Source organism: Diabrotica undecimpunctata, chromosome 8 (assembly GCF_040954645.1).
Source record: "Diabrotica undecimpunctata isolate CICGRU chromosome 8, icDiaUnde3, whole genome shotgun sequence".
Classification (NCBI taxonomy): domain Eukaryota; kingdom Metazoa; phylum Arthropoda; class Insecta; order Coleoptera; family Chrysomelidae; genus Diabrotica; species Diabrotica undecimpunctata.
Window position 1 is genome coordinate 112,788,226 of NC_092810.1, and position 26,351 is coordinate 112,814,576.

Sequence of the window (26,351 nt, forward strand, 5' to 3'; positions counted from 1 at the left end):
ACACTTTTCCCTAGAGAATTAGCAAAAGTGAACTGAGCAAGAGAGTCTGAAAACGTTCTCCCGTTTATTAAATAAAAACAGTTTGTATCCATATAGTCAAAAAAGTTTTGCCTCTTGTATTTAAAACCTTGTCACAGCTGGATCTTATATCAAACAAATTAGTATTTTCGAGTAGTTCGCTAGGTAAAGAATAGATCTGAAATAAGTGAGTTAAAATCGCCACCAATGATTATATGTATGTCATTATATTTTTCCGTAACATCAGTTAAAGCTAATTGAAATATCTCGATAATAGTGTTTAAATTAAACTATGCTTAAAATATACATTGCAGTTGATAAATTTATGTGTTACAAGACTAACAACATAGAAAATACACCATGGCGACTGTTCCATCCAATATGAGTTAAATTTGGTACTAATAAGTATCGTAAGTCCCCCTCTTGCTCTTCCAGTTGTTTTTTCTTTAGTAGCCTTCTATATGCCTATGAATCTTATTATCATCATCATCATCCAGCTCCATTTTCACATCCATTGTTGGATATAGGCCTCCTCCAAACGTCTCCAGTTCTCTCTTTCTCTAGCTGCTGCAATCCAGTTTGTTTCTATTCCCCTTACGTCGTCGGTCCATCGGGTGGGTGGTCTGCCTCGACTTCGCTTGTCGGCTCTTGGTCTCCATTCCAATAATCTCTTCCTCCATCTTCCATTCTAGCAACATGTCCAGCCCACCTCCACTTTTGTTTATTGATTAGCAGTATATCGTCTACGCCAGTTCGTCGGCGTATCTCCTCATTTCTCACGCGATCTTTCAAGGTCAGGCCCAGCATTGATCTCTCCATTCGCCTTTGTGTTACCCTCAGTTTTTCGGCAGTAGCTTTCGTTAAAGTTAGGGTCTCTGCTCCGTAGGTTAAGACTGGTAAGATGCATTGGTTAAATGCCTTCATTTTCAGGTGAATTGGGGTATTTGTTTTAAAAATGTCTCTCATCCTTCCATATGCCGCCCATCCCAACGTGATTCGTCTATTTAGCTCGTAGGTTTGGTTGTCTCTGGTTATTCTAATTTCATGACCCAAGTATGTGTATTTATCGATTAATTCTACCTTGTTGTTATTGATCTGTATCTCTTCGCTGGGAACCATATTGGTCATCATTTTGGTTTTCTCGAAATTTATCTCCAGCCCAGTTTCTTGTAGTATGTCATTCAGTTCTTGGAGCATGTCTTTGATCTCTCCCAGATTATCTGACAGAAGCACGATGTCGTCCGCAAAACGTAGATGGTTTAATCTTATTATATAGCCTATGAATTATATCATGAGATGAAAAATAATCCAAGGTAATTTCTAGACGATAAGTGAGCCAAGTTTCTGTAATACATAAAATACTAAGATTTCCAATTTCGTTACAAATTTCATCCAAGTTGTTGAACCTCCAACACGTTTCAGAATGTGATATTAATCATGTTATCAAAATATTTTAATACTTTTGGGGCCAGATTCACGTACTGGAGAATTTAACTCTTCACCTATTAGCAATCGGAATAATAAGAGGTCTTCTTCTTCGCGTGCCATATCAAAATTATCCCACGTTGGTGATCACCATTGCGAAGGCTTCTCGATCTTCTGCAAATATGGAATAATTGTCTTGCATTTGATATCTGTGTCCATTCACGAATGTTTTCATAAAAATGTGTTCACGAATAAGAGGTATGTCTCTAAAATATACTTTATTGTGACTTGTTGTCCATTTTTGTTCCTATCCTCGAGCTCGTGACGGAGATCGATCACAATTAACTTGTTTCAAATATTTAAAGATATTAATATATGTTCGAACTATAAAGACACACGTCTGAACACTACGGTGTCACGACGACTACTCAATTATTCGGGTTTGGTTAACTACGTTATGAACGCAGTGATCTTGCAGTGGGATCTGAGACTACTAGCCTGGAAAATTTTGACAGTCATTATTAGAAACATAAATATTTCTTCATGTTTTCGTTTATGCTTGTTGAATTGAATTTTTCCATATATACCTTCTGCCGTCATATATACAATATTTTTAAAAGCCACCAATCTCTCCTCAAGGTTTTACATAAAAGACATTTTGAAATAATACTAATAAATTACTCATTATATTTTATTGTCATATTTACGTCTTTTTTTAACAACTATTGACAGATATATTTACATAAAAAGAAATATATATTTAGAATTACAATCAATAACATTAATATCTCACAAATACATAAATTTCAAAGATAGTTTATACAGTGTCTATATCAAAAGAAATTTAATTCTAATGCTTAGTTTAATATCATTAGTACAGGTCGAAAACTTTTATAATCATAAATTTCTTGCAATACAGGAAAAACGCACTGTATATATTTTGACATAAAACACGCAATTCCTTATATGTTTTTAAAACAATTTGTAATTAGTATATTTAGTAACTGTAAAATCTGTAAAACCCGCCAATAACCTTTAATAATTAATGCGGCAATTCTAAATTAAAAAAAAAAAAATGTTGAATGAAGTATATTGTCAGATATTTTGCTCTGTGTAAAAAATAGAAGTAGAATTTGTTCGTATAAACTACTATTTGCTTGAAACTAGCTGATGCTCAATGTATTTCTTCCTGAATGGGTAGCCGCTTTTTAAGTTTATTGGGTTATCTGTTTCCATCTATAAAGCATACATACAGGCTCTTCTACCCTACATCTTGTCATTTCATATTCATCATACCAGGGTGAAGAAGACCGCTGTTTACTTCTACAGTGACGGCAATAAGAATAAGCAGTTGTAGCGCGGTAACTCGGAGTTAGTCTGGTTAAAATCAAGGCAAAGCTTGAGTAGAGCAACCCTTAAGGTAATATTGGACTTTCAGTCTTTTGTTGATGCAGTTATGGTCCGTTTAAATTTTTGTAGTCCTACTCCGTTTCCTTTCCTGAAGATAACACGAACTTTTGAATCGAATCGAAGTCAGGCCTTTGATTACAATGCACAGTTTTTTCAAGTATAAATCTTTGGGACCTTAATGGCCTAGTAATGGAGACAGAACCCTTTTTGGTACGACCATCACTATCTGCTCAGTCAGACAGTTCCTAGAAGCACCCAGATTTTATGTTGTTCCGTATCTTAGCAGAAACGACCTGAAATAAACTGATTTAGCTTGATAATGTCACTTTTAGCATCAGTTGTATTTGTACTATATTTAAAAGCTATTCTTCTATAAACTTTTTCTTCTATACGTGCCATATCTGCGATGGAGATTAGCAATCATCATGGCTATTCTGATGTCAGATGCGGTTGCTCCGAATAGTTTGATTGATGTGTATCTATTCAATTCCCTCAAGTTAAGCTGTCTTTTTGTCAATATCATTTTTTCTACGCACTCCTCTACGTAAACTTCTTTACATGCACCATTTAGTTTCAAGCCATGGTAGTAATTATTTTACAACCTGACAATACCTTCTGCTATATTTTGTTGATTAACAATTTAAAATATAGAAAATAAAATATATTATGTTGAAGTTGTGATAATAATATGATCAAAGAAGACATATGATGTATTATTTAATTGATCTAATGAATATTGACTGATTATACGCGGGATGTGACATATTCTAAACAAAAATGACACTGAAGTGCAGTACTATTCCTACGTTTTCGATGCTTCACATGTTCTGGATGTAGTTTAAAGTTTAAATAGAGATAATAAAGTGACAATCATTTCGTGAAATTTCTTTCTTTAAAGACAACCGTTGAAAAAATATTCGTTGTAAAAGATACTTCAACACGTATATACTACTATAAGTAAGTGTTGGTTAATTGATCCGATAAAATAATTCATATCGATAAATATTTATTATAAGACTATTGCGATGATGTGAAAATTATATAAATTCACTTTATCTTTTATTGTTCTTGTAAATTAGGGCTGTATAGCATTTTTTTATTATTAATAATAATCCAGTCGTCAGAGGTTGACCTCTAAAAATTATACGAACAAGCTGAATTTTGCTGAGAATATTAATTTTGGGACTCCAAAAAGATGCAAAAAAGTTTACCATTTCTACCCACCGGCTTCCCCCTAAAACACCTTGTAACCGGCGGGAGGGGGGGTCGATTTACCGAAAAAAGTGTAGCTGAGATCATTTTAACTAAAATGTTTATTAGCACTTTTTATGAAGAATGAACCGTTCTCACAGAAACAACATTTAAAGCGACCGACAGTTATGAATCTCATTTCACAAAAAGAGGTTTCTCAGCAAATATTCAGCTTGTTCGTATGATTTTTAGAGGTTTAGAGTCCAGTAGTGTTTTCGTCTCCGACGACTGGAGTATAATAATTAATTCTCGGATATTTAATATAATTATCTCTACATAAAGTTAAAATTTATTCGATACTGGGTATTTCTATAAAATCATATCGTAAAAATTATTCATCAAAAAGGATTTTAATTTTAAAATATATCCAAATTATTAACTCTAGAGTCTCAAACCCTTCCAGTGGGCATCAATGAGTGATTGTCACCAGGCCACTTGATTCAGTTGGGAATTCCAATTCACAAAAGAAAATCCAAAAGAGTAGCGAAGAGACCACGCCGTGATGGAAGGGCACTTCAATACCCAGTCGTATTCGCCAATTCTTCCAGATTTTTTAGCATTTTCTCTATATGCGGGGTTATGCCGGGAGTCACCATCCATTCCGTAGCTTTTTGTGAAACAGGAACAAACAAATCGAACAAGGAAGAGGAGGAACGTAATATGTCATTCGGAAACTATAAAATGGGACCTCGTCACAAGCTATACTTACAAATGTAAAGACAAACTACTGAAAATTAGATAAGAAAAAAAATGTTACTCTGCAAGAACCGAAAACGTTTTAAACATGAGCGGGGCAGCGAGAAAAACATTAAAGTGCATGTTGAAGTAAAGCCTTGGCATAAAAGAGGCTCGAGTCATGATTTTGGCAAAAAGTAGTCTGTCGCCTGCTGAGCCATGGAACTGACCTGTTATTATTGCTTATACTTGAAAAAGAACAAATTATGTTTCACTGCCAAACATATTAAGGGTTACATGGACTGATGTCAGCTTACTGAAAGTAACAAACATATCAACAGCAACATATACGAGCTAACAAGAAAGACAAGCATCAGCCCAGATTCTTATTTCCCTCCAATCCCAACTACACATTTCGTTAAAACAGACTACTGGGTTGGGTTAGGTTCAATATGAATTGGTCCTTAACAACCCTTCCACAGACTACTAATTTCTTGCACAATGTGAAGTTGTATGCTATTTGAACGGTATAATCTATTGCGTACATTAGCAATTCAAATAACTAATTAGTTGAATGCAAAAGACCAAAAAATTAAATAAACTATGACAAGGAAAATACTTCTAGTTGAAGGTAAAATAAAAACTCAATAAGGATGACAGACCGCACAAATTAATCTATACACTGAACCAAGAACATATGGAACAATTATGACAATTCGATTCAAATGGTTGCTTTACTTTGAGCAAGATCATAGAATGCATTTGTGCAAGGAACTAGGCCAAAAAATAAAATAACCGATGTATTAGGTCTAAATGGACATTATATTGAAAATTACATTTTATATTTGTTTCCGAATCTTTCTATAGGCATTTTTCTTCTTCTTCAAGTTCCGCTCCTATCGGAGATTGGAAATCATTCTGGCTATTATAATTTTGTTGGATACGCGCTTGAATAGTTCAATTGAACTACATCCAAACCATTCACGGAGATTGCGTAGCCACGAGATTTTACGTCTTCCTACGCTTCTTCTGCCTTTGATTTTACCTGCATTATATTCTTTAGTAGTTCGTATTTTTCACCTCTCATGATGTGCCCCAAGTATTCCAATTTCCTGATTTTTATGGAATTTAAAACTTCGCATTGTTTTCCTAGTTGTTCGAGAACTTGTTCGTTTGTTTTGTGATCCATCCATGATATTTTCAAAATACGTTGGTAACACCACATTTCGAATGCTTCTAGGTTTTTAATGTTGGATCTTTTAAGTGTCCAAGCTTCAACCCCATACAGAAGGGTAGAGAAAATATAACATCGAAGCATTCTTATTCGGAGCGATATATTGATATCGAGATTACAAAAAAGTTTTCTCATTCTATTAAAAGTTGATCGTGCAATTTCAATGTGGCATCTTATTTATTTTGTCTGATCAGTATCTTCTGTGATCCAAGCTCCAAGGTATTTGTACGAAGATATTTGTTCAATTTCTGTATTATCTAGTACTAGCTTAACCTTGATATTTTGTGCTTTTGTAAACTCCATGAACTTGGTCTATAGGCCTAAATAGTCTTAAAACAACGAGTTTTATATATGTAGGACAACGCCGTTTGTAGAGAGAGAGTTATAAATAAATTCTTATGCATCTCAACAAGCTCAAATCGAGGTTGATAGAAAATATCTTAACGACAAAGGTGGGTGACAATGGGATGGGAAATTAACACGTTTAAGAATGATTTACCACAAGGATCAGTACTTGCACCACTCCTCTTTAGCCTATCCATATATTAGACAATAAAAAAACATCAACAAAGTTTGGCTACGCCGACAACTTAGATGTATCCCAGAAGTTAACGATCTGAATCTCCCAAAAACTCTGCAGCTCGATAGTGAGTGTGTCGGCATCCTCATTCAGATCATATTCCACAGCTCTTGTTTTTTTGAACTTTTGGCAATTGAATATATGATGACAACGATTAGTGCAGGAATCAAATCCACTCCAATATAATGGCTTCCATTTCCAATGGCGACATTTCACAGCTATACCTTAGTTGAGAAATGGTTCAGTAAGATACTTAGCAAAAGAGAACTATCAACATACAATTATATTTAAGACAATAACAGAAAAACCACCAACAAAACCCGCAGGAATTTAACGCAATCAACTAGTGGATTTACAATGAAACGAAGCTTGTCTTGGATAACAAGAGTCCCCTAACTTATCACGCAGAACCTGGTGCACGCTAAATCGCATTATGACAGCACAGTCGATGTGTACAAACTTTTATTATACGGGGCAAATTATCCTCTCGATCTTGACTTCGATAACAAAACCATTAAACACATAACAGAAGAAAGAAAGATAAATTATGTAACTAATCTTGATGTTTGTTTGTTTTATTTAACTAAAAGTTTGTACAAACAATGATTTTATAGAACACCCCGTATATAAGTCTCTAACCGCCACGTCTATAAGATTAGTATTCGTGTACATGAAATTTTTTATCGATATACAAAAAACCTCTCTAAATGTTAATTCGTTATTTCTCATTAAAAAAAAATCTAATTCATCATGTGCATTTATACTAATCTGAAAATTAAATGTTAACATGTGCAAATACTCTGACCTTTTGGAATCTGTCAAGAGATGTCGCTATTTCTAGTTTACCGTCAAGTATTTACAACAATGGCACACACAATTATATACAGTTTCTAAATATATAAATTCCTTGTAATCGTAAGCTGAAAATTTTATTTTGTTAAAATGCTGCTGGTATGTAGGGTATTAAAGTTGAAAAAAATTATATCAATAATATAACATAGGAAAATTTTTAACTTTTATCAAAGTGATTTATTTGATTGGTGACTTTTCCCCTCTGTATATCTAATATTTTTGTGTTAATGGTATGAAATTTTAAATAATAGCATATTAGTTATTGGAAAAACCTTTCCAATGAGAGAAATTTCAACTTAAGTTACAAACGAAAATATTCAACCAGCACCACAAACAGCAAAAAAGGGCTGACTGATAATATATTACACAAGATGAACAAAAGCAGGCTGCTGAAAGGTGGAAATCCCACAGAGGACCAAAAAATTCACAGGGAAATAAAAACACATTGATATAAAAAAGCCTATGGAAGTCCATTAAGCCGATAAGTGCAAAGAAATGAAAGAACTAGATCAAAAACATAACACGTTCAACTTACATCGTAGGACTAAAGAATTAAGAAACGACATATGCTACAATCGATCCTAAACTAACAGGGTAGACTTATTTCAGAGATATTATGAGAAAAAAGGTCAATTTGGAACGACTACATTATACAACTTTTTGAAGATATCACGGTTGACAAGAATTTACTAGAATCCTGTGAAAACGGTCCCAAAATCGTAAGAAGTAAGGTAAAATATGCAATCTTCTTCCTCAGCTTTTCCCCTTTCAGGGGTCGCTGTTGTTTACTCTTCGTCGCCACTCATTTCTGTCCATCGGGCCTTCTTCAACTAAACCTTTCTCTCTTAAGTGTCATACATCTACGTAGCTCTTGTCTAGGAACTGTGTCGAACGCCTTCTCCAGATCTATAACTACCAAATGTAGCTTTCAAATGTGGTAGAATATAGAATCGAAGGACTTAAAACAAACAAAACCTGATGACATATATCCAGAAATACTGAAATTGATTGAAGACGACAATTTAAATCTATTAACAGATGTATTCAATCGAATTTATGAAAGGGAGAGATCCCAGAAGACTGGCTAGAACCGATCTTCGTTTTACTACCTAAAAAAGTCGCAATTGGAACGATTTTAGATTGTTCAATTTAATGTGTCACAATGTCTGATAGCCCGATATTTCAGAAGTGTGGATCAAATTTAAATGCAGATTAGTTCGGTTTCCGGATTATATTGAGCACGGGGGAAGCTCTTTTTACGTTACAAATTTAAACCAGCACTACAAGGCCCTAGGCTTCGATAGTCTTGACTAGTTTTTTCCACTTTTTACGGTCCTTCACTTGTACTTTCCAGTCTCTTGTTCCCATTTCTTCTATGTCGGTCAGGACGGCATCAAATCAGTTCCTTCGTGATCTCCCTCTTCTTTTCTTCCCTTGTTCTCCTGCTTGCAGGACTCTTAGGACTTACAAATACCGTTTGAAAATGCCACGATCAAAGTAAATATGTTTACTTATGTTTTGTTAATTGAGGGTACTTTGATAAAGTTAACCACGGCAAACTTTTACAACTACTAAAAGAATTAGACAATAAAGCCTAAGGCTAGGTAAAAACCTGTACTAGCAGCAAACAAGTAAAAATCAGATTTGAAAACAACTTGTCAAAACAAATACCTATTAATAGAGGAGTGCGACAGGGCTGTGTCTAGTCGTCTATATTATTTAATTCAGAAACCTTAGACCGTTGTCTAGTTGTAGTTGTATAATCGAATACTCCGAATACCCTGTAAAAGTTATCAAACAAGATATCATACCTAGGGCATGTTCTTACAGGAGACTGATACATAATCATTCAGTTTATCTTCTTCATGTAGTGCCTATCCGTTTCGGATGTTGGCGACCATCATGGCAATCTGTATTTTGCAAACTGCTGCTCTAAAAAGATTTGTGGTTGTTGTGTTGAACCACGTACGTAGATTTTTCATCCAGGAAATCCTTCGCCTTCCTGGTCCTCGTTTTCCTTCTACTTTTCCTTGTAGAATTAACTGCAGCAACCAATATCTTTCGCTGTTCCTCATGACGTAACCAAGGTATTCGATTTTGGCTGTTTTTATTGTGGTTACCTTAACGTGGTTAACCTTATAATGAAGTGATGACCCAAAGAAGAAGTAAATCTATACTATTACCTACAATAATTAAAAATACAATCCAACAAGTATTATAGTTTTATCTCAACAACAAACCAAAACTTTCAGATTACGAAAACTGCAACATTCAGTCATAGAGATATGTTTAAAATAGACTATAACAAAGGTATAAAATTTAAATAGTAGCTTAACTGGAATTTTAAAAAAATATGAAATCATATTTCAGTAAACTTATACCAAAAGTGAGTTTAATACGTCAAATTCAAATACGTTTTAGATATTTACATGTAGGGTTTAAATTGCAAAAGCACCAGTATATGTTTAAAGAAATATGTATGATTTTAGTAATGTTCAGAACTGAAGTGGAGAGAATGTTCATACTAATCCACCATTTGTATGTAAGGAACTTGGAGTACAGAAAAATTTAACCAACGAATATAAGACGCATATAGAAGCACCTTTCAACGTAATTTTTTGGTAGATGCTGTGCGGAAATATTTGATTTTTTTACTTCTGTTCCCGCAACACCAGGGAACGCTCATGCGATCCTCCCTTAACCACCGCACGGTCACTGGTCCACAAACTACTACTGCTTTTGAAATATGAAAGAGTGGGATGGATGCTTAGCCTTAAATTTTTGCATTTTATAAAATTAGAGACCAAATCCTACTCATGCACCATATTATTATTTTAACTTTTAATACTATTTAATAACTAAATTTTTTTAAAACTATAAACAATATTGCGATTCAAATTTTTAATTTAAATGTGTACAAATTAATAAATAATATACCTAATAAAGTTTATGCAGTCGCCATCTACAGGAGTATTTTGAAGTATAATAACCATGACCATTTCTCCCATTTGAAATATGCGTCTATATTCGTCTATATTATATATGTATAACACTTATTAGTTATATAGATATTATATATCTATAACACTTAAATATCTTTTTGTCGCAAAAACTTTTTTATTCTTCTGAACATTAACAAGAATCAAAACACAATAAATCTACCGTCCAATACAATGGTATTTCCAAAAAAGTAAAAAATGTTAAATACAATGAAGTATACCGAAATTGTTGGCGTTCTTAGTATAGAATAGTTAAAGCAAACAGATAAAAAACTAAAAAATATAAAATATTTAAAATACGAACTGGGAAGACGAGTATTTTTTTTAATAAGTGATATATCTTTTTCGGTTTAAGCGCTTTTAAGATAGTCGAGAATCATCTGCTATGATCTAACAGTCAGTCAAGTATTTGGATGTTTTCTGAAACTGTGGAAATTGACAGAGAATGTGCACGGCAAATTTTACATATAATCATGCAAACATTATGCAAATTCCGCATTGTTTATCAAGAGGTTTCTAAACATGTACAGTACTGCAGTGTTGGACCATCCGACTTATTCCCCGGATCTTCCGTCATGTGAAATCTGCATTACGAGGAACAATATTTGAACCCGTTGGAGCTGCGTTAACAGAAGCCAGAAGTTTTGAATATAGAACTGATGTATACTGAAGGTCATGATAAGTTAATATGTAGGGAATCAACTTAAAATGTTTTACAGTTTCCTTATTTAATAGTAACGTCTCATATTGTTGCTAGGGAGTAACAGACAAATGCTGCCCGTCGCTTGAAGATCACTCAGTTTGCTATTTACTAAAATTGTGGCTTATTAGGTTGTGTCTCAAGGGTTAATCGGCGGTTTAAGAAGACCTAGACACTATAGTTGACATCTAGGGACGGATAAGGGTAACTGATGACTTACAGAAACGACTGGACAATCAGTGGGGAGCATCATATCAACACTTTTTGTTCGCTGTTGTATTTGTCAATAACCAGAAGACCACAAACGATTTATTATATTACAAATAAACGCAAAATAAACAAATTCTGCAAAATAAAACGTATGTGTTAAATGAAAACCTTTAAACGAATCAATTCGTATTCTCGAATTTTGCTAGTGAGTGGATAAAGAGAAAATAAAAAAAGTTACTTGGATCATTAACATAAAAAATAGTAAAAGAGAAAGAAAGTTGCTGTGTATAAAAGCGGTAAATGCGTAAGTTTACTGTACTGTAATTGAGAGAAATGCGCAGTATATACATTCAGAAGAAGTAGCAACGTAAAGAAAACATAGTAGCATAAAAAATCATACTGTTTGCCGTCATGGCATACCAATAAGTCTTACTCAAAGGCCGCGCTAGTAGATGTTTTACACCAAAAATGTATTTATGATTAAATCAGATATTAGTTTTGCAGAATAAATAAAACATATATTTACAAATAAACGTCTGGGTCATTACCCAGCATCTTACTAAAGAATATTTTTCAAATATTAAACTGATCTTCATCATATTTTTTTCTAATATTCTTAAATTACCGAAGCACGCAAGTTCATTTGAGAATCAACTTTGGCCGTGACTAATGCTCCTACAAAGGGGACGATAAGAAAGGAAAATAACATTATTGATAATAACTTGTAACCAGTTAGAAACATTGATTAAACAATTATTTTGCTTAAAAGTTTTTGTTGCCTTGAATACACACACTCTTTAATTAAATAAAAAATTAATTAAAGAACCCATGTGATTTCCTTTATCTCTCGGATAATATAACTGTAAAATTTTTAAACTAACTACATATATTATTATGTTAAATTAATTACATTTTCATAATTCTTATAAAGATATTGGACAGTAGAGGTGAAGTTAAAGTTGAGAACAGTGTTCAATTCACTAGTCTATAATACACAGAAAAATACACTGAGATTTTGGGAGACCTACTCATTTCAAGCTCTATCACTGGACGTAAATATTCTATTGCACATTCATTTTTATTAAGATTATAATTATAATATAATTATATCTATTCATTATAAATCAGTATTATTACGTGTTGTAGAGAAGTTCGAAAAGTTGGAGTAGTTCAAATAATTGTTTTAAACTTTTGAATCAAAATTGAAAATCAACTTATTAACTTTGGTCTTTTATATAAAATATACAATATGGATACGGTATTAAATTTGCAATAAATAGAAATATAACAAGAAAGTCTCCAAATATTGATAATTACAATGCGAAGCATCAGTATAGATTTTTGGTTCGCTGTTGTATTTTTCAATGACCAGAAGACCACATACAATTTATTTTATTTTAAACACTTGAAAACAAAATGTGTGCATTTAAGGTTCAATATTAGTTCTAGACTTTTAGAATATTTCTAGAATCCGTTATCACAATTGCTCTGGGTAGTATATTTATTGGTTGAAAAATTCCACCATATTTTCTTTAATATTTAATTTTATAGAAAAATGGATATGATGTCAATCCTCATAAACTAACCTAACCTAACCTCAAACACCGCAGCTTGATGTAAGATGGTTTACAATACACAAAATTTAGATATCATAGTTCATGAGTAAATGTGTTTTTTCTAGTTTCTCAGAACCGGCACTATCATAATTTTGTCCTACATAATTTTTAATCTTTTAGAGAATGCTGCAAAAATTTACCACCGCTTTATAGTATAACATCTATACCGAAGCACATGCGCGCTTTCTCCGTTTCTTTTCGGTATAACTATGGACTACGTTCTCTCCAAACGACGTTAACCACACACCTAAGCGATCTAGAATACACCCATAACTGAATTTTAAGGCAAAGGCTCCAAGATGTGGCTGACTAACTGACAACACTTTCCACTGAATCCAATAAAATAGGTTTAAAAACAATATTAATAAAGCCAAATCCATGAGAATCAATGCAAGAAATAGCATACTATTTACAACTCAGACCTGGTAGATTGAAAACAGAAAGCGGAGGTATGAAAGATGATATTATTATGTGAATAAGAAAAGCTTAGCAAACATTCAGCGTGCTCAGTTCCCTTTGGAGGTCTGGCCAGTATACCACAACGATCAAGGTCCGAATTTCAAGTCTTTTTTACTCTATGGATGTAAAACCTGGAATGTGACAAAAACCCTTATAACAAACTGCAGGTATATAACACAAATTTCGTAAAAATAGATTCTGTAATGCAAAGACTGCCTGCCCTATGGCGGAATCGCAAAGGATAAAGAAAAAGAGGACGTCCTGCAAAAACTTGGAAGATCAATTATGGTCGAGATAAGAGCTCAAGGAAAGTCTTGGAACGAGATGAAAGCCTTAGCGCACAATGGGACTCGATAGCTCTATGCTCCACTTAGGAGTTCAAGAACCCTATATATACCACATATTCCCCAAGAACAATGCGGATTCGTCCCAAGTAGGGGCCCAACTGAACATATTCTTAATATTAGTGAAATTATAGCAAAATCCCGAGAATTTAATATATAGACATATTTGTGTTTTGTTGACTACTCCAAGGATAATCTAAAGTGGGATCAAATTTAGCTTATACTGTAACATGAAAGGGAAATAGGTACGCCAGAGCGTGTCATCTATTTATTACAAGAGCTGTATTTAAATAGTACCTCCATGGTCGCTAACAGCAGGATGCAAGTGGGTTCAATTGCATCCCCTGTCCAGAAAGAAAATTCATAGCTATACATATAAAGTTCTACATTTTATATTGGTTAACAGTATGTGCAGATGCAGATGCACCTTCCTGAAAATAATGCCGGCGGCACCCATGAATACCGCCAATACGGTTATATTGGCATCTTCAGTAAAAGAATAGAAACAAACTATGAATAAATTAAGCACGGTCAGTACGGAATATGGTTTGAAAATAAATATACAAAAAACCAAAGTAATGATCATTGGTAGAAATAGAAAGACCCACACAGAAATAAGAAACATGGCAGGGTACAAAAGAAGATCTCCAACACGATGGTTATACCCGACTGTTCGCTCATTCTCCGAAACAAAATAACACGCACATTCGAGAGATAATTGGACAAATAGAAGAGATAGAAGAGGTGGAGGATATTAATTTAAAAAGATACTACCCATTATAGACGCCGCGCGCCGCTAAGTATCAACTGTGTTTGTTTTCCTTACAGCGAAACTTGTTGTACATGACAATTTCGCTCTTTAATTCAAATCGTTGAAAAAACCATAAATAAATTATTCATCCACTGAATACTATAGTACAAAACCGAAACATGGATATTAAAAGTAATAAAAATGAATAAAAAGCAAGAATATATAAGAGAGTCATTTTAATTCCCCAAATTCGTGGATTGCAGTTCTATAATTGGATCAAAAATAAGCTACAGGTTAGTTTCAAATATTACCATTACAAAAGTTGTTAGAAAAGTAACTTTTATTTGATTTGAACTACTGTCGACTTTTCTGTCTCTCAACCGTAATTTCATTCTACATTTTAGTCATGTTGGTTAATTTATCTTTTTTTTTAGTCGATTTCTAGGTATTCAAAATATGTTTTCGAAAATATTCAAAATAGTTTTTACACTATAATACGTACTTTTACAAAAAGTATATTGCCACTACTCATTGATATGTCATTTACAAATTATTTGCCATAGACCGTTCTCATTTGTTACAACCAATTTTCCGAAATATATAAATTTTCAAAATTTAATTCCTGACCCACTCGTAATCGGATCATTGAAAAGAATAGGTTGGTAAAAAATAATCTACAAATAAGAATAAAAATACTACACTTAAACAATTTTTACAGAACACAAGGCACGAAGAAATATTTAAACTACCATCTATTGCTCATGTTTTTAGTTAAAACCAAGTTTACCTAAAATGGCTACTTGGCTACTGAAGTCGAAACGTCATACAAAATGGCGAAAACTTATACACCTTTCCATAGAAGATAATAGTGTTTAAGTCCTAAGACATTTTATTTCAAGTTTATTGTTAGTTTTTCTATATAAATATAAATGTCCTGTCGATTTTTGAGAATTGTCTGCATATTCTATGGTTACATAACTAGCTCACTAATATTGAATGAAGTGAAAATTTAATTTCATTTCATATTTTACTTAAAAGCTAAAAAGTCATTACTTTTCTCAAAGCTGTACAGATATCGAAATTAATCTAATAATTAAAAAAATTGGGACAACATAACCTAAAAATCTTATTTTCGGACTGGATGAGATATTTGTCAACATTCAATTATTGGACGTTGTAATTTTTGCAAATAGTTGCCATATTCCCGCTATCACAGAGAATATAGAGAGTTATACTAGATTAAAAGTAATAAGAGGCTACTTAGACGGGACAGTTTAAAGGGAAATTATCACTATACAGTGTTCGATGATTTTAAGGTCCAGTAGGTACTCACATTTCTACTCTTTAACTTATACCCAGAGGAAACATCAGAAGGTATTATTGTGAATGGTGTAACACTGAACAATATTAGATATGCCGACGATATCTTAGTGCTGACTAATTGCAGTGAAGACCTTCAAAATCTAATGAACAAATAAACAAGACCTGTGATTAGTATGGGTTAAAACTCAATGTTAAAAAAACTAAATATATAATATTTAGCAATAAATTAAACTAAATAAACTAAAATATAAACAAAATTACATACAGCATGTCGGTATAAAAGTCAGAGATGCCGTAATGGACAGAGTGGAGAATATTGTGTATCTCGGCAGTAATATTAATCAGAGCTTGGGTTCAACAGTAGAAATCAAAAGCCGAATAGCTATTTGAAAAAATAAGAAAGAAATATTGGTCTTTGCGTTCGAATGAAACATTGCTATCTCTTTCCAGTGCTACTATATGAAGTAGAAGCGTGGATTCTAAGTGAGGACATGCTTAAAAGCTTGAAAGCCTTTAAGATGTAGGTATAAAGACTACTGCTAATAATAAGCTGTATCGACACAGTTAAAAATGAGGTTCTTAGACAGCTGAACCAAGACAACTGGTAAATATAATACAGACGCAAGCTGAAATACTTGGATCACATGAAAAATATAAACTTTTGCATCTCATCACTCAAGGAAAGCTCCAAGGGAGACGAGGTCCTGGTAGAAAAATAACATCATAGCTAAAAAATCTGAGACAATAGTATATAAAATAGACATCACTATTTAAAGCTGCTATCAATAAGGTCACGATAGTGAATATGATATCCAACGATCGCTAAGAGTCATGGAACTAGAAGAAGTTCAATTTTAAGCCCCTGGTTATACCATAACGACGTAGAAATTTGATTGATAACGAAATTTAAATAATTTGAGAGTAAAGATGTATAAAAACACCTTATTGTTAATAATTTTTGGAAAAATTTCAACAGTATTACATCTTCCCATGTAACGCTTAATTATAGTAGGTCCTTTGGATATTTGCACAAGAAAAACAGTTGTGATGAATTATTTTTGATATTACGTTTCTTTTCTACTTAAAAACTACGAACTATAACATAATACACCAAACAATGACAGCAATACGTCTGAGATCAATGACTGATTCACCTACTGAGAATTTCGAGTTTTGTAACTAACAGATGAAAACATATTTGCAAGTGTTAACAACAAATTTTCGCCTTATTTAAAGTTTAAATCCATTTTGAAGTCTTCATCTATTATTTTAGTGTTCGATTTATTAAATAAGTACATATTTATTGGTAATAACGATAAATATTATTTTTTATGTCGTGTGTGCACATAACCAGTGAAAATTTAGTTAGTTTCTGATGAAAATGAAGATAAACATTCAGCACGATTACCAACATATACCAAATTTTAAAACTGATGAGTAAACGTTTGAACTTAACCAGAAAATTCTAATCTTTGAAATATTACATTTGTTAATATCTTACACAGTACGATTCTAAAATAAATGATAAAATATTTCCTGGATAATTCACTGAAACAGATCAATTTTTCATTTTAAGGGAAAAAATTTTTGATACACTTCAGGTTAGGTTAGGTTATACCAATCCTATCGAATTGTGAAAAGATATCACTCTATTTTAAAAAGCATTATGTAACATAGAGACGTTTAAATATTTCTTTGCTCTTGTAAACTATGTCTTTCAAAATTTTTTAACACAAAACTTACAATTATTATGCTTAGAGGAAGAAGAATGTCGTTATGTAACTTACCATGGTAAATAAGATTATTTGTATCGAAAATCATCATTAGAGATAAGAACAAAAAGTTTATCTGAAATTAAGAACAAAAATATAGTGTTTCCGCTGGTTCCTTGCACATTATTATTATTTTGCTATTGCACTTCCGTTCTACATAACTGGAGCTAAACTGAAGAAATTAAGCTGCCCGTCTTATTTGCTATCTATCTATCTAAAATTTAATTTTTCGACTATTTGCTTGAGTTTCGATTTTGAGGTTAGAACATATCTATACGCTAATAACGGTAAAGTAATATTTTATAACCTCTAAATTGATATTTCATTATTTGATTCTGGCTGTAACTATATCAATATCATCCTTTCCAACATATTGAGATAAAATATATTTCCTTTCACATAAATATTAGAAATAATTATACAATTTTTATAAAGGATTTTTATTTTTAGGATATTCCTGGAAAACTATTAAATTCCCAAGCACAGCCACTTGTGCGGAATGTGCAGGAATACTTTGAAATGGCAAAAATTATAAAACATGCTCAATATATTTAAATTATATTTGTAAAGTAAATACCAATTAATCTTATGAGAATTTTTGGTAAACAAGTAGATAAATTCTACTCAGTATTTGATATCAATGTATGTTGTGAAAATATCGAATAAATTATATTAAAAAAAGGTTTAAAACCGTTTATTAAGATATTAGCCATTTTATAATTCGTATAAATTGAAAGATACCGTGTGTGCAAAGAACCAACAGAGTGATTATATATTTAACAGATTGTACTGATAAAAATGTTTTCGAGCTAAATGTTTTTTGAATCAATTAAAAAAACTTATGCCATGGATTTATACTATTAGAAAAACCACTTAATACGTTTCTTCCTAAACAACAATATCGATTTTTAAATTAAAGCTTAGTTTACAGGTGATTCTGGTAATAACTCAATTAAAATTATTACTACAGGTAGAGTTGTTTTTGGTTAAAATATGTAAGTACAAAAATAAAATCTAGCAAATGTACAAGAAATATACAAAATCACTTAAATAACGTGATAACTTGTACTATACAATAAAAAAAATTAAAAATCATAATCGTAAAAAGTACTAAATATATATACGAAAAATTTGTAGAATTAAATCAATTTATACATACGAAATCGAACCAGCGAACATATATAAATTTTTGATTTAAATATAATATGCATATTTGCGACAAAAGTGACAGAATACAAAAGCCTGACAAGCTTTTCGCAAAACAAAGAAATAAAGGGTTTTTAGGAATTGGCAAAAAGTATTGATTTAAGTTTGACTTTCTTTAAATATTAGTGGTAAGAGTGTTACTGCATAACCAGTATAAAACGAATGACAGGTGAGTGGAAAATAAGTAAACAAATGTCTTCATTCGCCCTGTTAAGGATGAGTGGCGGTGCGTGGTGAGTTGTCTACGAACTACATACATTAAAGCTAAAAAAGCAACATTTTAAAATCTCTAAAATGTCCAAACATTATATTCCATCGTTTTCCTTAATTTTATAATCAACTTTTATATTTATTACATTTCATTTTTCGCGCGTAGGAAAATTTGAACACTATTGTTGCGTTATTTTAGCTAATGTAGTTCCTAGACAACTCACCACTGACCGCCACTCATCCGTAACACGGAGAATTAGACATTTGTTTACATTTTAAGAACAGAAGCTACTGCCAAAATATTTGATATTTTGACGATTACTGCTGATCATAACTAGATCATAATAGTCACAAACAAAAAACTTTAACAATACATGTAAAACTGACAGCTTTAGAGAGAGCTATAAAATAACTTTACAAATGTTAAAAGTTATATGTTGAGACCATAAAGACAATAATTATTGAATCCTGAAAATCAGCATCTTAAAACTTAGCAAATGCCATTTGACCCTTTCTTCCACTCGATATACGCATTGTTTCGAGTTTATCACAATTTTGATGACTGACTTCTATAAATTGTAAATAAATAAAAAATTTTCCACCAAAATTTGTGAACTGATACTAGCATTGTTTGTACGAAAATCCGTAAGGTCTGCACCTTTGCACTATGGTGCAAGAGTTCGTCTGGACTTTAGTATAATATATGCGTATATAGTATAATAAAGAGTATAGTTATATGCAATATTAAACATAAAACGACACTAATGCCACAATACAAACTAACATGAATTATTTGTAACCTAACATACTACAATTTTTATTACTGATTAATTGTATTTTAAGTTAAAACATACGATTTTTGATTTGTCACTTTGGTCGCAAAGGAGCGATGTACTAAAAGGGGGCCCTAGGATACATTTTTGTTAAACTGGTTGATAAAATCATTCGTTTATAACAAAAATACAATAAAACATTGGATTCGTATATTAACGAACAAACTTTTACACATTTTATGTAACATGTTTCTTTACAAAGAAACAAGCAAATCTTTTAGGCTCATGCAATTTAAAAATGTAATAATTTGCGAGAGTAGTCGCTAAATACAAGTAAATGTTAGAGAGATTAATACACCAGAAGGATGATTTCCGGAACAAAGAATGGATAAAATTTATGGGCGAACCGAAGAATCATGGTTACTTATTATTAACCCTTGGGAACTTTGCTCCTAACCCTGCTCTGCTCTAAATTGGCGTTTATGTCTAAACCGGAGATGCGGTTCAGGCGTCGGTTCAGGGTTCAGACCTACAAACTATAGATGCACCAGGTGTCGTTAACAAACTTACATTGACCACCTCAGTTTATAGTGTGTAAAATATTGTGGGGACCGTGTGCCGAGACACCACCAAAACCAGTTCGTTAACAAGAGCTGCCATACAACTTTTATTACTTTAAAATAAGAACGAGAAAACTTTAGTAATTGTTTAGCACAAAAAAAGTAAGTAGTAATAAAAATAACTATAGCAAAGCCAGGCCATGATTTTCAGTTGGCTGCTATAAAAAATATAACTTAAGAAGAAGGAAACAATTAGAAAGAGAGCCAACAGACTACTCTTGAAAGCATCTTCATCATAAACTATACTCTGAAGTGGGGTTTTATATTACAATATTGACAAACAACTCAATTTATTAAATTATGATACTTATTGGAAAGATATTTGATATCTTTGATATCTCAATGCTGGATCACTAAGCGATCATTAAGTGTTTCTTTTATTACAAATTGTTTTTATTTCAGATATTTTGTTCAAAAACGCTATATTTTGTTCGTTAATATACTAATTGGAAAATTAATAAAATATATACACACGAGGTAAAATTATAACAAAAAATCCAGTTTCACAATTATAAAAATAAAGGAAAAATTGAATTCATGTGAAAATGTCTAAATCAATAGTATCAATATTAGTCAAAGATATCACATATTGGTATAAAGTAAATTCTGGCACTCCTGTATCTGCTTGTCCTGTGTACTTAAAGTAAGGAGGTAGTTTTAAATAAGGAGTAAACATTTTGTGTTTTACCACTGTACTGTACCACTTTTATCAGCGGTATGACTTTGAATCGAACCTACTGTAATGTCGTCTATTTTACAGTTTTTCAATCTAATACTTCTGCGCAGTTTTTACTAATAACACATCAAAAATATTGATGCAATTAATTGACTTGATATATTTTCAAAATTATTATTCAGTATAGGTTAAGGTAGCATTCCGGAAAAAGCGACCGAGAGAGGTGACAAATAGGCGAGAACGAGACACCAAGTGAACTGTCGCTTGTTAAAATGAGTATGCGACCGAGAGAAGCAACATTCGCAAAACGTGCGTCTATACTTCAGCATATCAGATGTAGAAAAAGGGCGTGTGATGGCTTCCAAACTGTTTTTTAAAAGGCTACTGGGAGAAGAAAATAACGATATATTTCTCGTTTTATAAGTATATGTTTCGAACGAAAAACGGAAGTTAATAACATCTATATTTAAAACGATGCGCGAAGAAGGATTTCATATTTTCTAGGATGATAACATCCTTGCAGGATTCTACTTGAGGTGGTGCACCTCAAACCATGTACAAATCGGTGCCAAACAGAAATGTAGCGCAGCGACCGACATTACCAGTGCTCTTCAAGAAGACTGATGAGATACAAATAGGTGACAGTCGTTTGTCGCTTGTCTCTGCCTCAGGCTGCAGAACGACCTTAATGTAATAGCATTGAGAGCAGACATGAACAGACTCGAATCGGTCTCGCCTATCTGTCGCCTGTCTCAGTCGCTTGTTGCGGAATGGTACCTTTACATATGTTCCAACAATTTCCATTTCACTTTGTTTTTAAAGTTTACCAAGTTAAAATAATAAATACTGTTAATCCTTTTCTTATGTTCCACATTCGTAAATTATAAGTAAAGCTAAATTATTAATAAATTTATTCTAGAAAAAAGTGGCAACCATGAGATTTACTGTCTGGCTTTCGGTAACTCGACAACTGTTATTTCTACTTAAAATATACATTTTTGTAACTATTGATAAAGTGACTTTGTGGGCTTAGCCTCCTAAAAATTGAGATTTTCAACACCTCTGTCTTCTACGGTTCAGTGTTTTTCTGTCTTCCAAGTAGTAAAGCAAAATCTCCCACTGACTTAGGACGTAAATATTATCTACAAATGTTCATCACAACCAATATATTGTAACCAGTGCAGAGGTGTCGCTCGCTGGTTCTGATCGTTAAAGCTAAGCATTATTTACCAGCTGTTCTCTCATCACCACGTTATTCAAGGATTATCTAGACGTTTGTATTTGAAGCAGTAAAGAAGTATTTTTTAGTAGAATTTAAACGTTTTGTCAAGTGTGAGCTACAACAGCCCGCGTGAAACTCCAACTCATGTAAAGATTCGGCTTACGTATTCTCCGTCTTAAGCCGCGTTTACACGATGACAATTGGCGAGACAATTGTCAGAAGACAACTGACGCATGAAATTATTGTCTTCGTCTAAACACTTCAGGCCAATTGCCTTGCCAACTGCCCTCACAATTGGCCCAAAATTCAGTTGTCTCTGGGAGTAGACTGAGGACAATGAGCTGCGCCCAATGAGCCCTCCACCACTCGAAATCTCAATTGTCGCGACAATTGGCGCCGTGTGAACGGTGTAGGCCAGTAGTGCTGTCTTGTTTTTTTGCCAGTTCCCTCACCGGAGACAACAGATAACGTACAGTCGGCCATGTTTTAAAGCAAAATCTCTCACTGACTTAGGACTTTTGGTTTAGATCGTTAAAGCTAAGCATTATTTACCAGCTGTTCTCTCATCGCCACGTTATTCAAGGATTATCTAGACGTTTGTATTTGAAGCAGTAAAGAAGTATTTTTTAGTAGACTTCAAACGTTTTGTCAAGTGTGAGCTACAACAGCCCACGTGAAACTCCAACTCATGTAAAGATTCGGCTTACGTATTCTCCGTCTTATGTGAAGCTCCAATCCTGTTCTCCAGCTTAAGTGTTTACGTTTCCACAGACAGTAACATATAACGTTTTTTTTTAAATGTTACTAAACACAGGCATTATTACATAATACTTTCCATTAAACTTCACAAGAAATTCTGCATGATGTGAAAAATAATTAACGTTAAATATTTTTTATAAATCACTATAGTAACTGGATATCCTGTTATAAACAATAAATTAAACATTCATAAATAAACTTACGTTAAGAAAAACGAAATTAAAATTACCTAATAAATTAATTATCAGATTTATCCGATAAATCTTCCTTGAGCCAGTTCGGAATATTACGATTTCCATTCTTCTTAAATAATTTCACTAGAGCCGTATTATGGCTTAGATAGTACCGTTGTAGGTACTTGTGAGATTTTTCCTCCATAGGAGGATATTGTCTGCCCTTACTGCGCCCTAGGCATTTCGTGTGATCTCCGGTTACTACCTGGCAGTAGAAACCTTTCTTTGGATCAAACCTTTAAAATGAAAAATATATCAATACTTATTTAAAACTCTTATTAGACCATAAATGTGGTAAAAAAACAATGACTTCATATTAAAATTAGATAGTACAATAGAGTTGGAACTCAAAGAAATTAATATTTATTCTATATATAACTAGTGTTGCCATAAATGAGGATTTAGACTTAGAACAATCCTCAACAACCTGACAAAAGAAAATAAAGTGTCTTTATTATGGATGCCTGGTCATGAAAGGGTGCATGGGGATGAACGAGCAGATTTGTTGGTAAAACAAGGCTCGGGAGAAATCTTTGTAGGTCCAGAAGCATTATGTGGCATCACCAAAGATGCTGCAATGAGGTTCAGAAAAGGCAATAAGGAATGGTGACTGGACATTTTTGTTTAGGGAAAGATAATTACAAAATAGACAAGGTAAATGAACCATGGTGCTGAAAATGCGAAATGAAATAAGAGACCATACACATAGTATGTCATTGTAATGTGCTAAGTGATATGAGGCAGGAATTCACTGGTCAACTGAGGATTGAACCAGAGGAGAACCTAAAAAAAACAGGGTATAATATAAAGGTCTTATGACCAAGTGCCAGAGATCAACGTGTCCCGCCTGAATTAAGAAAATGAAGAAGAGCATTATTGAGTGGAGAAACAGAAAAACTGCCTTTAGCAATGGACGGAGTCCTTCAACAATATGGACTGACGATTTGCGAAGCCTAAACTAAGTACAAAGTGCACAAGATAGAGAGATGTGAAATCCTTTACCGGAGCATACATCCAGTAGTGGACAAATTTATAAGCTGGATAATGATAACAAACTGAATTTACAAGGCAAAAGATCAGGACCACTGGAAACAATTGAGGAAGACCTATGTCCTATTAAAGATGATTATAATAATTATTTAGCTTCCTACTTTCTAGCGTTCAATAAAATGAGCGCCTAGAGATTCGGCTACTACTAGGCCTTTTTTAAATGCACGGCGACATTAAAGGTAAGCAACTCACAAAAGAATTGTATATATAACGAAACAAATTAGGAAACCAAATACTTTAAAAAATTAACTAGAATCTAACAGTCCTTATGCTTGTAAGGTTAACACTTTCACACAGCTCCTCGTACTTGCATTTCTTGTTCGTTATCTCTGGTGATAAACTCTCCAGATTATGAGTGATTATTAGATCTGTATATTATGGGTGATTATTACCAAGAGATACATAACATAACACATACACAGTCAAGAGTCATTAAAGAGTGAACATGTTCAACAATGAGTACTAAATGCTGTATAATGATGACGGTGATGCAATAAAATACCAAAAACTACACTGAACTTGAAACAATGTTACTGCCTAAAAGAGAAATGTTATACTCTAAGAAACTAGACAAAGATTCAATTGAAGATGAATCTTACTAATGTTAAAGTTATTTCAGCGCAGAATTATGAATTTATAAAATTTATGTTCACTTACCGTAAATGCTCTGTGTAATTAAAAAAGGGCATTATTTTTAAGAATTTCTGCAGTTCATTCATCACTTCGACTGGGCTGTTTTTCAGTTCTTCTCCATCAATAATATGTAGAGACTGAGAAGGGAAATAAGTTAACCATCTTTCCAAATGCTGGGAGTATTTTCCTGGGTTTAAGCACCTAAAACAAATTGACATATTGGGATTAAATATAAAATAGAAAAACAACGTATTTATTTGTTTATTTATATATTTGATTATCAAAATAATTTTATGAGCGGTATCAAAATTTTACTGATTTTTTTTAATGCCATTTATTAAACAGAAACAATTCCAAAATATTGGCTGCTATATACATTCGAAACATTAACCAAAATCTCAAAGACCAAAGAATGTTCCGATCATTAAACTAGTACTATCACGGTTTTTCTTAGAGTTAATTAAAATAGGATATTTGCGAAAATTGGCTTCGAAATAAGTGGCAATCAGGTAGAGTAAAAAAAGTATGGTTTCCTGAGAGGCTGCGATTAGTGTAAATGTACTAGCACAGAGATGGTAGAGAGGAATCAAAATCTAGGTGTGTGTTTTATAGGCTTTGAGAAAGCATGTGACAAGGTTTAACATCAGACATTTTTAGGCACGCATTAAGAATTTCGACAGTCGGGATATTAGAAGTATAACAAATCTTTTTTTGGAAACAAATATTGACGGTTAGAATTGAGGAACGATTTTCAGAATACGTACATATCTAAAGAGTCGTCTGTCAGGGTTGTATACTGTCTCCACTTTTATTTAATTTATAGCGAAACAAATTTCCAATAGGCGCTAAATAATCGAAAAAAATAATTCAATCAATTTTAAAGATCGTGCAATTTGCAAATGACACTGTCATTAAAACAGATAATCTTGCAAATAATGTTTGCAAGGCCCAAAGGCCTAAAAAATAACTCAATACAAAAACATACGGTACCAATCCAATAGACCTGTATAAAAAAGTGGCTAGAAGCGTAGTGGTGAATTTAAAGCAAAAAAGCGAAGACAAATGAATCCAATTGTATAGTCGCCTCGTATTTCGGTGAGACTGTGTAAAAATATATTTATCTGTAATAAAAGCAGGCAATACAAATTAAAATAAAAGTACTTTACCAGGAGTAGTTATTAACTGCGAAATTATCAATGACTGAGATGTATAATAATACAAAGTTTTAATATTCTCTTCGATATTTACATTTAGATGAGCCTGGTAAAATATGTACAGTCGCTCAGATAAAGTTATCATCGATGCATTCTTTGCGTAAGATAACAATATTTGCATGAGCGACCGAAACCA

The 26,351-nt window shown here is 32.8% G+C and overlaps 1 protein-coding gene across 1 annotated transcript in view; it reads right to left on the bottom strand.

Moving 5' to 3' along the window:
• Positions 1-2,129: 2,129 nt before the first annotated feature.
• sfl (N-deacetylase and N-sulfotransferase sfl) overlaps positions 2,130-26,351 on the bottom strand; it is a 127,551-nt gene continuing 103,329 nt past the window's right edge. Inside the window, exons 12-13 of the mRNA XM_072540766.1 lie at positions 25,026-25,202; positions 2,130-23,554 (exon numbers count right to left, since the gene is read on the bottom strand). Coding sequence (XP_072396867.1) covers positions 23,323-23,554; positions 25,026-25,202 — 409 coding nt within the window. The 3' untranslated portion in view covers positions 2,130-23,322. The remainder of the gene's footprint in view (positions 23,555-25,025; positions 25,203-26,351) is intronic.